General features: G+C 40.1%; 1 protein-coding gene across 2 annotated transcripts in view; it reads right to left on the bottom strand.

Annotated features, from left to right (window-relative positions):
• IL7R (interleukin 7 receptor) overlaps positions 1-15,102 on the bottom strand; it is a 26,061-nt gene continuing 10,959 nt past the window's right edge. Inside the window, exons 3-8 of one of the 2 annotated variants that reach the window (XM_037530300.2) lie at positions 11,287-11,444; positions 8,846-9,003; positions 5,733-5,898; positions 4,808-4,901; positions 3,864-3,939; positions 1-3,472 (exon numbers count right to left, since the gene is read on the bottom strand). In XM_037530300.2, the coding sequence (XP_037386197.1) occupies positions 2,969-3,472; positions 3,864-3,939; positions 4,808-4,901; positions 5,733-5,898; positions 8,846-9,003; positions 11,287-11,444 (1,156 nt within the window). In that variant the 3' untranslated portion in view covers positions 1-2,968. Of the gene's footprint in view, positions 3,473-3,859; positions 3,940-4,807; positions 4,902-5,732; positions 5,899-8,845; positions 9,004-11,286; positions 11,445-15,102 lie in introns of those variants that run through there. The other variant, XM_054688205.1, reaches the window with a different exon arrangement.

Here is a 15,102-nt window from a genome sequence, read left to right on the forward strand (position 1 = left end):
TTAAATACATGATGGCTACACATGATGGAGAGTTATGTATTTAGCAGCTCTGCAAAATGTTTGTAATGCATGTGGAAAGTACAGTGAAATCAGCGGCTCTCAGTGTAGTGCACAATGGATATTTTAATGAATAACCCCAGAGAAAACCACTGAGTTGACAGAAATGTCCTCTGATCGGCATCATTTTTAGTTGCAGTTTCCCTATCACGTATTCCTGCCGTCTTCCTGGCCAGCTCTCGCTCACATCTCTCCGAAGTGCTATGAAAACACTCTGGAAGTGTGCACATCTGAAACCTCCTGTACTAGGTTTTTCTGATGCAAATGTAAATTAGAATTACCAGAGGGTCAAAATCTAGTAGAAAACCAGCTGAACAAGCCAGGCTTCCTTAGATCCAGTCATGGTTGTTTAATTGACCAAAATAGCTGCCTATTTTTCAATTTTCTGTTTTCATTTCATGTTCTAGAGATTTAACAGTTTCCTTCTATGATTTATATATTGTCTCTGACCAGCAGTTCTTTCATACTGACATCCTAAAGGGGCGTTATGCAAACAAATTATAATCTTACATTGTACGTTATATATTTTCTCTGAATATATCATCAAGCATTAGCAGCAGTTATGATGATAAGAGTATAATACATGGATTTTAAATGTCTCCAGTAACAGACATTCACACACCAATTTCAAAAGATAACCTATGCTAGACAACACTGAAACAGAGGACTTGAGAGGGAAAGGGACCTAGAATTTCCTCTAGATGTATCTCATTTCTTTCAGAGATTTTTAATTTATGTCAGGGATACATACCTACAACTTGCAGTCTCAACTTAACATGTAAGCTGAGTAACTCACTTGTGTGCCTTGTGTGCCAATTTCCCATAAGTCAAGGATGATAATAATAATAAATACTTGCTAGGACTTCTGTAAATAAGCTACCAGAGAGCTAAGAGAGCTAAGATGTGATGAGCTCCTCTTTAAGACTTGGATCCCACTTCCACAAGAGGAAAGAACACATGTCCATCTGGTGGACAAGGTCTCCTCACGTACACCAGCAGGTGCTACTTGTCTTCCATGCAGGTATATGTCACTTTCATGGGGTTTTCCCTGACTGCCTCCAACAAGGCACTTTGAACATGACTCCATGACAACAGTTTGTATTAACGGTTGTTAATACAGTTGTTTACATTTCACTTGTTCACATTTCATTAGATTTTTCACGTTATAGGGCAGAGTCCCAGCTTATTTGTGGTAGATCGTCTACGCCTGACACAATGGTTGGCACGTTGCAGAATTTCCATAAATTATTGTCGAGGAAATGAAAGAAATATGTTTATGGAAATGCTTTCAGAGTTACAAAAGCACTAAGAACATCTGAGGCATGATGGGTTATATCCATTATGATTGGTTCAGAGAAGGGACTTTGGAAAGTAAAATATCCAACTGAAAAATCAGATGGTCTGATTCTTAAGAGGCCTCTAGACCAACAGACAAGGTTCCTTTGCTCTCTCCTAACAAACTGTACACAGAACAAAGTAAAAAATGCGAAACAATGACAACAAACCCCAAACAAAAATCTGAACCCATGTCCTTATTTACTTCCACCAGCCACGGCTGCCTTGCGTGCTTCTGCGTATACCGAGGGTCTGGAGTCTGTGGGAGAGGTGTCCCCTGAGCTGACGCTGCTCAGCTGCCTTGACTTGGCTTGAGATAGTCACTAGGAATTTACCCTAGACTGGGAAATGCAAGAGGGCCCATGTCAAGTGTTGAAAGTATGTCTCTTTTCTAGATGTTCAAGAACATGGCTGTAGTTGGTTCACTTGTTGCAGGTGTTTATAATTCCCTTCTCCCAGACATTCGTGGCAACACCCAGGGTGTAGAACCCAGCAGTTTGTGGATGGATTTGGGGTGGGCAGTCTTTGTACATAGATGGGCTATTCACCGTCTCATTCCTCAAATGCATCAGTGTCTTGGGGTCACCACAGGTCTTTTATCATTCATGGATGCAGGTGGGTGTTGGTAGCAAGAGGATCATACTCTTGAGATTTAACTATGGATTCTGGGCTTTGAGTTCATTCCCTCCCAACACTTAAAAAAAAAATAGAAAGAACTGGACTTGTAGCCTTTTCTTGCCTTCTTTGCCTGTTGTAGACATGATGGGTCCTGGTACTTCACAACTTGTGAGACCATTTCTCCACTACTTTTTTTTTCTCTATAGCCTTTTAAATTCAGGTACCTATGTCAAGGCGACTCACAGTTCATGATCAGTGTCCTGGAGTGATTACTTATACCTTTCCCTTTTTCTTTCAAAAGTGACCCAGTTTAGACCATGAATTATACAGTTACCTGGTATCAGTGAGGTGCGGCCTTTGGGAATGGGTTGACCCCTTTTTTTAGTGGCAAGCTTGGGGAGACTGCAGTCAGATTCCTAGGCATCAAACTTGGTCCATCCCTTCTTGAGTGGGCATCTTGGACAAGTTACTAAACCCTTTTAAGCCTCATCTAGATCAGTTTCATCACCTATAACAAAGAGAATATAATTGCACCCACCTCCCAGGATGATTGTGAGGCTGCGTGAGACTGGGGGTGCAGAGCTCTTTGCACAGCTCTGGGTGTAGGGCCAGTCCTAACAATGGCACCTGCCATTCTTGCCCTCCTTTCCTTCTTTCTCCTCTTATCCTTGCTTGCTGTCCTTACCCCTCCATTGCTTTCTCCACACGTTCATTCTACCCTTTTCTGTATTTTTTTTCTTTTTGAGATTGTTGAATCATCTGGGTTGCCGGAAGCTGGTGGCCTCTGCCTCACATTGCATGTCACTGAAGCAGGTAGGTGTGGTCAAAGCAATGTCTCAGAATCTGGTTACTCATGTAGAAGGGTTGCAAAATTAATTACGTATGGTTTGTGTTTTGAGGGTGGGTAGAAGCACAGTCATCTTTGTCACAATGGTTCTGGTCCTGACTTTCTTCCAGCTCATTGGTTTTGGTAGAAGCTGGACATGGTGACATAGGCTTCCTCCTGACTTGATCCCAAGGAAGTGAGGAGGAGCTGTCCTTGAGGAGCAGGATTTAAGGTCAAAATTCCAACTTGGAAAGGAAATGGAGGGGGCACAGTGCTGTGTGTAGCTTCAGGATTATTCAGCAGCCCCTGGTATACATGAGGCCCATTCTTGCCCCCTTCCCTGCAGTCTGGGGGCCTGGAAGTGGGGAGCACAGGGACGTCACACATGCTGACATTCCCAGCCAGGCACAGGAAGTGTGAATCTCCTTTGGAAGTTTTTGGGGTGATGACTGCATTCTGGGACAGCCAGTTGGGCTCTTGCATGCCCACTTCAAGCCTCTGCTTTTCAGACTCCTTTATTTGTGAAGAAAAAGTGTCTTTCAGGAAACCTTCTGCTTCGTCTCTAGCTTGAATGTCATCCACCTTATGAATCTGGCAGTCCAGGAAACTTTCAGGATTGAAACTTGCAATCAAATTCTGCACCAAAACAGAGAGATGACATTAAGACCGCCACAAACAGACATGTCGATGTCTAGTCAAAAAGACAGGGGCTTATCAGGGAACATCAGAGAATTACCCACATGGGACAGTGGACACTTTTCCTTCTGAAAGAGTTGTAGGACCTCAAGTCTGAGATAACCCCTGGCTGTGCCTTCCAGCCCTACAGAGGCCTGGGAAATTCTGAGACTTGCATCTTGCTTTCGTTTCCTACTTCTGGGGAGCTGCATCTAGGATCTTGGAAAGGACCCTACTCATGGGGTACACAAATGACCAAACCTTGGTGTTTCACTGTTTGTTATTCTTACAATATCATTCTTGGCTACCGGCATGCCTCCACCATAGCCATAGAAACACCAGAAGCTCTCACCTTTTTCGGTTTCTTGCAAAGTTGTTCCAGCGTCTTCTTATGATCGGGGAGACTGGGCCATACAATGGGCTTAATTCTGAAAGAAAAAAAAAAAAAAAGCAGGGAAGATAGGTCGTCCCACTTATTGTGAGCCAAGAACCAGAAGAGTGGATTTCTAGTCTTGACTCCGCCACAGCTAGATGGGTGACTGCACAAGTGACTTGTTTTCCTTTGACCTTTGTGTCCTATCAGTCTGTGCAGGGCTTGGACCAGAGACCATAGTCACTGACCTACTCCGTGAACAAGACATAACAATGCTACACCTCTGGGAAAGAGCCCTGGAGAAAAGGAACAATGAAGCTTGGCAATGAACCATTTATTATTAGCTCATTTACTCTCAACACAGGCATTTTTTGTCTTATCCTTTTCTTTCCTGGCAGCAACTCCCCTGTTGTGGAATTGAGAAATATTTTCTAAGTTATTTGGAAAAATTGTTATAAAGTGTGCTTAAAACTGAAATATCCTGAGGCTGCGTAGCCCTGTCCTGATAGCATCTCCTCCAAACATGAATAACCTGACTGGTGTGTGCCTAAAGCATCGTTTTTATGATGAATGCACACAGCTCTCTCATGGGGTGGATGCAGTGTCCCATGGATTTGTGAACTGAAGGTCAAGACTTCAAACACACTCTGGCTTCACCATGGTGTCTTTATTGCTCAGGCATTCTGGAGGCATAGTGTCTACTTTGGAGGAAAAGTTGGGGCGGACATTTTGCCTTATATCCAGTTTATGTATTTTCACTTCCTCTGAAATTAACTGGAAATTCACTAGTACCTGAGAATGAGGACGAATGCTGGGCACTCTAATTCCTGAAATACCCTATTCCTCTTTGTAGCTTCTGATTTTTTAGGGTTCTGATCACTGGGATCCCCCATCATCACCCCCTGATTAATACAGAAATTCACCTTTTTTTCCATAATACACCAGCCAAGATGACCATCAAAACCACAGAGAAAAAACTCAGAATGCTGATAGTTAGTATGACAGTATTCATCTCTCCTGAAACGCAAGGGCAGATCTTGGTTAGCATGCATTAAGTGTGCAGTGGGAGAGACGGATGTTCAGGATGCTTTGAATTTATTTAGTCACTCAGGCCCATTTGTTATTTCTTAAAAGGTGCTCTCCAGTGAACAGGATGATGTGTAAGCTTAATGAGTGAGTTTAATCTTAGCAAGTGGCGCTGACTAGGGTGACTCCTTCCCAAACATTTGTCATGCAAAATTGACCTAGCATTGAAGCAGCTACTCCCACCAAAGCAGGAAGATGAGAGATGCTCTTCCCTGCAGGCTCAGAATTTCCTAGGGTGAGGATGGAAGACTGGTATGGCTGGACAGTTTCCTTGATGTCCCAGAGGGAAGGTGTATGTCCCTTCAGATCCCCAGTGACCTTCCTGAGCCATGTTTTTTGGCTCTGCTGACCACATTGCCTTAGACTCCCAGGATTTTTCTTGTTTATTTTGGAAAAGAGACTAGTGAGAGTCCCACCAGCCTGCCCATAAGAGCATCCTAGAGGGGCCTTAGACAGACGAGCCTCTGGGATCCCAGTTAAAGGGGTCAACTGGAGGGGATGGATGGGGAAGGATTTTGCTCAGAGTTGTTAGCAGCTCTCAGGACTACACGATAGTTGTGTCCTGACAGCTGATCAGAGACTAAGGACTCTGCTCCCACTTCTTCCTTGTTCTTCACAAAAAGACCCAGGAGGGGAGGTCATTCTCCAAAGACTGTGTAAGAACGCCCTCAGCAGAGGCCAAACCTGTCAGTTTGTTTCATCTCCCGCTTTCACTCTTGCTCACACATCCGGAGTAACAGAGACTCTATGGTCACGTCTCACCTGCGTTGGCCTCGGGAGTTCTGAAGTGGTAACTGGGACTCCATTCACTCCAGAAGCCTTCAAAATACTCAGAATGAGGAATGGATCGAACTTTAATCTCATACATTGCATCCGGTTGTAGCTTTCTCTGTAGGAGCGTCAGCTTTGTGTTGGATAAATTCACGTACTAAAGAGTAAAAAAACACCACTACAGCTTTAGGATGGAATAAGAGATCCTGGATCTCCCACATCATTTCAGGGTGAGTACCTTTAGTCACATGGACATTCTCAAAGGAGATTTTCTTGCATTTGTTAGAAGGTGCTCTGTCATCTGGAGGGGTCATCTGCAGATTTTGGGGCAGAGGCTGTGAGCGCCTAGGTGATGCTACAAGTGGCAAAGAAGATGGGGAACCATGGGTCTTTTTTTGGGGGGGGGGTGAGTTGGGCTCACCCATTCAGGGAGGCACCCACTTGCCTTTCCATACTTTAATCTCATCATTTTCTTTCTCTTGTCTTTTATCTCCCCAGGGGAGATGAAAAGGAATGACAAAGTCAGTGAGCAAGAATCTCTTCCCTCCAGAAAGATACCATTTTACCTCGTGAACAGCAATATAGAAGCTAGTCTTTCCATCATTATTATCCTTAGGAAAAAGCCCTCTATCCATGTAGGGGGTAAAAAGGGATATTCCATTGTTATTTATATTTATATTTAATTATTGATTACTTTATACTATATTAAGGATATATAAAGATACCATATATTTGTTGAATTTGTTTTTCTTATTTTGTGAGACATTTGCAAGTTTTTTACTAATTTTCCCATTGTTATATTTGTCTTTTCTTTTCTTTTTTTTTTTTTAAGATTTATTTATTTATTTATACAAGCACTGGGTACAGTCAGAAGCATGGGAGGGTGAGAGAATTCACCAGCGCCAGAGCGGGGAGCAGAGCAGGCAGAAGGACCGAAGCACACTGCTGAGGGGAGCAGCGGGCGGCAGGAGAGGTCTGCGCGCCATGTGGGACCCTCCTCCGGTGGCCGGGGAGCAGCTGGGGATCGAACCGGTGTTGCAGAGGCTGCGGGCAGCTTCGCAACCCAGCGCTCAACTGCTGCGCCACCAGGGAGGCCCTATATTTGTCTTTTCTTTAAAAAAGATTTATTTAATTATATAAGAGCTAGGGTACAGGCCAGAGATGCAGGAGGGTGAGAGAATTCACCAGAGACAGAGTGGGAAGCAGAACAGGCAGAAGGACCAAAGACACTGCTGAGGGGAGCAGTGGGCGAGACAGGAGATGTCTACCGCTCCCATGTGGGTATCTCCCTGGCTGGCCAGGAATTGAACCCATGCTGCAGAGGCTGCAGACAGCTTCACAGCACAGCACTCAACCCGCTGCACCACCAGGGAGGCCCTTTGGCTTTTTCTTAATGAATTTATAAGGCTTCTTTACATATTAAGAATATTCACATATTTATAGCAAGAATATTTATAATATAAATTTACATTAATAACATTAATATATATGGCACATGTTAATAATATTAACTGCCTACTCTGAGTAGCAATTTAATCCAAACTTCTAACTTGTGTTATAATTTTGATTATCAAATGTGTTGACATTTATAAACCTTTATTTTTATGTATCCCACCTTACTTCTTTTATGCTGAAGAATATTCATCTTCATCTCAAGATATGTAAACATTTACATATATTTTTTCCAGCTTGCTTAGAATTTCAGTTTTACATATTTCCTTATATAATCATTCTTTGTTGGTGTAACATGGCATGAGTTGGGCATTAATTTTTCCCCCTGTAAACTGATTGTTCTGGCACTAAATATTCAAAATCTTGCTCTCCTATTGGCGCACTTTTCAAATAACAATGGAAGGTATGGGAACTCTGGTAGCAGTGGTTGCTCATGACTGCGTGCATGCTTGTGCGTGTGCGTGCGTGTGTGCGTGCGTGCGTGTGTGTGTGTGTGTGTGTGTGAGTTTGATGGTTGGGGGTAGAAGGGAGAAGGTGGTTTGGGGCGGGTATGACACTTTTTAAGTAGTTGAAGGAGCATATGGACAAATGGACAGGGCTGATCCTGGACTGAGTAAACAAACAGTATGAAAAAGTACACACTCTTTTTACCTTGAGTGAAATGAATAATCATCTGCTTTATGTCTGTGTGGTGCAAAAAGGACCGAAGTCAGCAGCAGAGTCAGAGGAACCGGAGAACCTCAGACAATCTCTTTTTCTCCCACCTCCTCCCCAAAGGCCAGGGCAACTGTAGCAAATCACGAAAAGTGCAAATAATCCCCCAGGTGATGAAGGATGAAAGTTGTTTCTTCAACAACTAAGAGTGTAGGTTTCACAAAAAAAGAAGAACATTCCACCTCCTCTCTTCACTGTTCTCACTGTTCTCTCACTGCCCAGAAACCACATTGTGGCTTCGTGATGTGTTTTTTTTCCTGAGTTGCCTGTGAAAGTTGTGCTAAATGTGATATTTTTTGAGGGCCTAAAATAAAGAGGGTTGATTTGGCTACAACTTTTTTGTTAGTTCAACAACCTAATTTAGAAACAGTAAAGATAAAATATAGAGAATGAAAATAAATCAGAACTAGAACATGAATGGGTCAGGGAAGATCCAGATTTTATGGGGCCCAAAACTTCTATATTTTTGAGGACTTTTATCAATAAAAGGTAGATTTTGAGCATAAAATTGCTAGTGGCCCTTCCTGGGTAAATAACCTCTAGGATGATAAAATATGTCACATTAAAAAGTGCTTATTTTAAGCCAGAAAGAAAAAGAAAAATACCGGATGGTCTCACTCATAGCAGGAATCTAGAAAACTTAAATAAGGGACCAGGAAAATCAAAATCAACAAAAAACTATGAACCAGATATACTCTTTGGGGGGTGGGGGTGGGAGGGGAGGGATTGGGGTCAGAATGGGGGGGTTGCAATTGTATGGGGAATATAAAAATAAAATTTATTATTAAAAAAATAAAAGAGAACTAAGGCTTTGGAAAAAAAGTGCTTATTTTTATAGTTTTATACATTTATGTATTTTAATTTATATATAATTTATTTAAGTGCATCTACATATCTTTACATATTTCATAATGAATAAATGTAGTTGTCCTACATACCATCCAATCATTTTCATTTTTTTCCTGGTGGTAGGCTACCTCATGCTTTAGTTCTCTCACATACTTCTTTCGCAAGTGTGACGTGTTAAATGTCACCACAAAGTCATTTGCTTCTTCACGATAGGTGACTCTTATGTCAAAAGGAGCCTCAGGTTTAACTGGAGAGGAAAAAAGAAATGAGGTGAATCTACAGGGCAGTCAAGGAAATAATTGTAATTAAAATTAATTTCTTCTGAAAATCACACTTCCTTACTGAATTAGGAACTGGCTATGGGTCAGGAAACCATTTCTTCTTCACCCTGTATCAAGGCCAGACTGCATTTCTCAGCCTGTCTTGCAGCTGGGTGTGGCCCATCCTGGACCAGAAACTACACTTGTGTAATCCCATGCCTGCTTCCCTGCCATCACTTAAACTTATATGTTAAAGACAGTGCACCCATATAATGAAGGAATCACAAATATTGCCTGGAGGAGCAATCACAAATATTGCCTGGAGGTTAGAAACACCCATTTTGGTTCTTAGCTAAGCAGGAAATAAACTAATGGTGTTTAAGAAGCATGTTTTAGGGCTTATTTATGATAGCAGCTAGTGCTACTTTTATACGAAAATACTAGCAAATACTACCAATTAGCCCCAAAGGAGGAGTATGTCAAATCTGATCTTCATTATTCCAGTAGAATCAGGTTACAAGCTGGCTTCTCTTGGCTGCACAGAAGCTGAGGATCACTACTGTGGCCCTTGCTTAACCTTGGGTTACCACGTCTTTACTCCCATTTGCATTCGTTCTGAACGCATCCTCAGCCCTTTTTTTTCACCTGCCTCCAAATTGGTTGTTAGGATCATATGCGCCATGTGTGAAATGCTGTTGGAGGGAGATAGGTACTAATTCGGGCAGCCTACATGTATCACATCACCTCTACACCAGAAACCAGTTGTTACCCTGTCTTGGCCTCTTAGCTCCTCTTGCACCCAAGCCTCAGAAGCTAGTCATTGAAGGAAGGGTCAGTCACCTTTATTGTCTGGCTTATGTCAAACAAAAGTGGGGGTTCAAATCTAACCCAAACCGATTGTTATGAGAGAGTGTGCAGTCATCAAACTTCTACTCAACAGAATGAGCCGTGTTCTAGGTTATGTAAGCTGGGCTTTCAGACTTACCTGTTGACTCAGTACAAAGAATTTTATGGTAGAATTAGTCACTTACTCTTAATAGTGACTGCTTGCCTCCCTTGCATTGCCCTAGAGGTAGTGAAAAGGAAGAAGATGCTCCTTCATTACCCTGGGATACCTCGTAAAAGGGGAAGTTTATCCTTTCTTTGCCCTTAGATGCATTATAAAAAGGGAAGTTACCCTAGATGGAAGCAAGAGGAAAGGGGGTGGATGCAGAGAACAGACCAATAGAGATTACAGTCAACACTTTTATCTTACCAAGCCACTTCCTACCCCTCATTCAAGGAAATAATTAAGATTTATAATCTCAACAAAACTGCTGACACTGAATTCCTTGCCCTGTCCCTTGGCATCGCTTCTCAATAACAAATCTCTTAGGAAGATGGGATGATAATTTTATGGGTTAAATCTGACTAGATTCCAGTGCCCATTAGTTTGGTCAAAGACTAGTCTAAAGAGATACTTTTAAAGACATGACTAACATTTAAATGCATAGATTTTGAACAAAACAGGTTTTTCTTCATAATGTGGTAGACCTCACCCAATCAGATGAAGATCTTAAAAGCAAAGACGGAGGGTCTCCTGAGAGCATTTCTGTCTCAAGAATGTAGAAACCCAGTTGCATAGAAACCCAGTTGGCATTTCCAGGGTGTTTGACCTGTCCTGAGGAATTTGCACTCAAGACTGCCACATCCACATCTGCCTGAATTCCACACTCTGGTTTGCCATACAGATTTCATGTGTGAAATCATGTATCATGAGCCAATTTCTTAAAATAAATATTTTTCATGCACGCACCCACTTATGTATATCTTACAATGGTTCTGTTTCTTCTGGAGAACTCAAATAATGCAGATGACATAAAAGAACTTTATCCTTTAGCTAAAGATACTCAAAAAATGGTGGGCATATAGGGAGGCCATTGAAAGAATGTAGGAGAAGGTTAAGTGAGAAAGGAAAGAGCACATGTGGGTGGGTAACAGGAGGCCTAGCTCTAGTTAGATGCTTCATGGAGATTAACTCTTCTTGTAATCTGTAGATGCCAGGCACTCTCTTTCATAGCTGAGTATGTAGACCCGCCAATCTACTCTCAGCGTAAGAAGTAGTATAAGTCTCAAAACTTTTATTTCTTAAAAAAAATTTACACTAGAGAATTTGCTATTCTCCAGTGCAATTGTTTTCAGGGTTTATCTCTTAAAATACAGAAAGTTCAGACACATGAAATCAGCACATTCAGCACACTAAAATGTGACAACCGTAACCAATTTCTTACCTATTTTCACTATGTTTATTTTTCTGCAAGTTATATTCTCTTTTCCAATCTTCACACATATTGTGCTGTCTCCAATCAGTAAAAATTTCTTTGTCTTTATGAAATACATCTCTTTCACTTTATTAAATTTCAAGCAAGCTACATTCAGAAGGGCCCCACTGTAGAAACAAAAAGGAAATCTGTCTTAATTCAAGCAGGAGTTTCTATGTAAAATATCATAGCATCACATGGGTGTTTTGGCTTTGTGACTTCAACTCTGTTCATAGGCATGTGAGTGGGTAGGTGTATATTTGAGAAAGAATTAAAATAAAGTAGCTTCTTGCCTTCAATACACTCAGTGATGATTCATTCAGGTATTACATCCAATCAGATCTGAGTTAAATTATGTTCATGAAAATAATTACAATTACCTATTTTTTTAAAACAATTGATCATTAAAAAGCAAGTACTTTACTTAAGTGTATAAGTAGTTTTTTTTTTTATGTCCTGCAGGAATGAATTAAATATATAAATTCTATAAAGAAACATTGACCAACAGAGAATTAAAGGAAATGATAAAATAGTCTAAAGGATTCTGTACATATAATCATTAATGAGTGACAAAGGGATTTTCATAGATAATTTTGACTGTGCACCACTTTTGCCTCATCAACAGACCTAAAAATCAAGCCTTTCCCCATGATTCTTAGCTTAACATGCAATAGTAATGCTCTCGGAGTTAAATTGTCATTTAACTGCAATCTCCTCTTCCCAATTAAGATCAGGCTTTCACAAAACTGAAAGGGAAAAATATGTTGTCTACTGAGCAATTACTATCCTATGCTCCGAACTGTACTCTTTAAAGTAATTCCCTGAAAAAAAAAAAATATATGTTGGGCCTCCCGGGTGGTGCAGCGGGTTGAGCACTGCGATGTGAAGCTGTCCTCGGCCTCTACAGTGCAGGTTCTATTCCCAGCTGGCCAGGGAGAATCCCACATGGTGCAGCAGACCTCTCCTGTCTCGCCCACTGCTCCCCTCAGCAGTGCCTTCGGTTTGTCTGCCTGTTCGGCTCCCTGCTCTGTCTCTGGTGAATCTTCTCACCCTCCTGAGACTCTGGCCTGTACCCTAGCTCTTGAATAAAGTAAAAAAAAATTCTATGTTTTAGTAATAAAACATTCTTAGTAAAACATGTAATAAAACATGTTTAGTAAAAAAAATTCTATGTTTTAGTAATAGCAAAATAAATTATCTTACCCGCTTCTAATATATAAATATGAACTGTGGACAAGATATTTTGAAAATCTCATTTACATCTGATTAGTAGATGAAGGAGGCAGAAACTAGAGGGAATTGTATCATTTGAAAAAGGGTGGATGGGATCCTAGTTTCTATTAATTTCTTTTTCTGGTCTGATGGCAAGCCTCAGGTAACACTGAGATAGGCATTCAGAACCTAACAAAAAGTCATAGTTTTGTTGTCTTGAGAAGTTAAAGAGGAGAATTTTGGATTGCCAGCATCACAGTATTTTCAAAGGGGAAAAACCTAGAAATTAGGAAACTACTGGGAGACAACAAATTTATATATAAACTCTGCTCATATCATTAAATGACCATTAATTGTACAGGTATGGGGTATACTCTAAGGAATTGATGGGCTGGCAATAGCTAGAAGGATCTATAAAGTACTAAACAGAGATTTTAGGTATTACTCTCTAATGTTGAGAAGATTTGGAGATTAATTCAACTAAGTTACACAGCTAACAGAACTACTATTAACACTCTTTAGAGGAACTTATCAGAATGCAAAGTTTCACAAAACCTAGTATCAATACAGCTATGAGTTGCTTAATGACAAGAACACATTCTGAGAAGAGTGTTCTTAGGTGATGTCATTGTGTGAGTTTCATAGAGAATAATTAACCAAACCCAGACAGTCTGGCCTATTATACACCCAGACTACACGGTACAGCCTATGGGACAACCCCCACATATGCAGTCTTTTGTTTTTGAAAATGTAATTGACACATGGTTATAGTGTCCTACCTACTTTCAAAAGGTACTATAGATAACCAGAAAAAGAAAAATGTGACTCACAGTCAAGACAAAAAACAGTCAATGGAACCTGACTTCAAGTTGGCCCAGAATTTGGAATTAGTGGAAAGAGACTTTAAAGCAGCACTTCTAAATAATGTTTAAAGACTAAACAAAGACTATGGTCATAGTTATTGAACAGATGTGTAATATTAGTGCAGAAATGGAGCTATAGAAGAGAACAAGACAAACAGCAAATGATCTCACATATATATGGAACCTGAAAAACAAAACCGTGTTCATAGACATAGAGAACAGATTGGTGATTAACAGAGATGTGGGTTGGGTTATTGGCGAAATGAGTCTCTGGCAGATAATTATAGAGGGACATTTCCTCAACCTGAAAAAAATTTACAAAATGTGTATAATGAATTTCATATTTACTGGTGAACTTGGAACATTTCTCTCATATGATAGGGACAAGACAGTAATATCCACTTTCATCATTTCTAGTGAACAGTATAATGGAGGCTCTAGTCAGCCCATAAGGCAAAAGAAACAAATAAAAGAAATAAATATTAGAAAGGAAGAAAACAAAAATTTTTTAAATTGCAAACAAATGTTTTTTCACATGGAAAATTATAAAGACTCTCCCACACAATTATAGAACCTAAAAGGTGTATTTACCCAGGTCAGTATATGAATATATTTCTACAGGCTAGTACCAAACAATTGAGAATGGAATTTTAAAAATAGCAGTTCCAATTATGATGATAATAAAAAATGGGTTAGTAATAAAGTATGTTCATTGACTTTCCATTAGAAATTATAAAACATTCCTGGGAGCTACTATGAAGCCTTACATAAGCGGAAAGCTACATTCATGGATTAACAAATTCAGGGAAAATATGGAAATCTTCTCAAACTTATCTATATAATCAAAATATTATTAGGATTTAGGAGAAATTGACAAATTGATTCTAAAATTTTTTGTATGCAAAGAACTCAGCCAAAACTACATTGAAAAAATAGAACAAATATGAAGGATTCAGAGCACTTATCTCAAACTTTCCATAAAATTATAATAATCAGTAAAGTTTAGCACTGGTACAAAGATAGATTGATCAAAACAAAGTATAGAGTTCACATCAGATTAATTGATTTTACAAATCAAGTATCCAGTGAATTCAATGGGAATTAGAAAACATTTAGAGCAAGTTGTCTCGGAACAACTGTGCATAATGTATGAGAAATATGAGTTTCAGTCTTAACTAGATTTACATTATGGACTTAAATGCAAAGACTGAAGTTATAAAATATTTAGAAAAAAACATAGGAAAATATCTTCCTGACTTTGATGTAGGTAAAGACAGTTGAATTTCATCAAAATATACCATCTTACACCAGTGAGAATGGCACATATTAAAAAAACTAGCAACAACAAATGTTGGCGAGGGTGTAGAGAAAAAGGAACTCTCCTGCACTGTTGGTGGGAGTGCAAACTGGTCCAACCACTATGGAGAGCTGTGTGGAGATTTCTGGACCTACTAAACATAGAGCTTCCATATGATCCAGCAATTCCACTCCTAGGTATTTACCCAAAGGACACAGAAACATCAATTCCAAAGAACACCTGCACCCCTATGTTTATAGCAGCACTGTTTACAATAGCTAAGCTTTGGAAACAGCCCAAATGCCCAAAAATAGATGACTGGATCAAGAAGATATGGTACATATATACCATGGAATATTACTCAGCATTCAAAAAAGATAAGCACATGCAATTTGCAGCAACATGGATGGCGCT

The sequence above is a fragment of the Talpa occidentalis genome, unplaced genomic scaffold (genome assembly GCF_014898055.3).
Source record: "Talpa occidentalis isolate TD23 unplaced genomic scaffold, MPIMG_talOcc4v2.1 talOcc4.6, whole genome shotgun sequence".
NCBI lineage: Eukaryota > Metazoa > Chordata > Mammalia > Eulipotyphla > Talpidae > Talpa > Talpa occidentalis.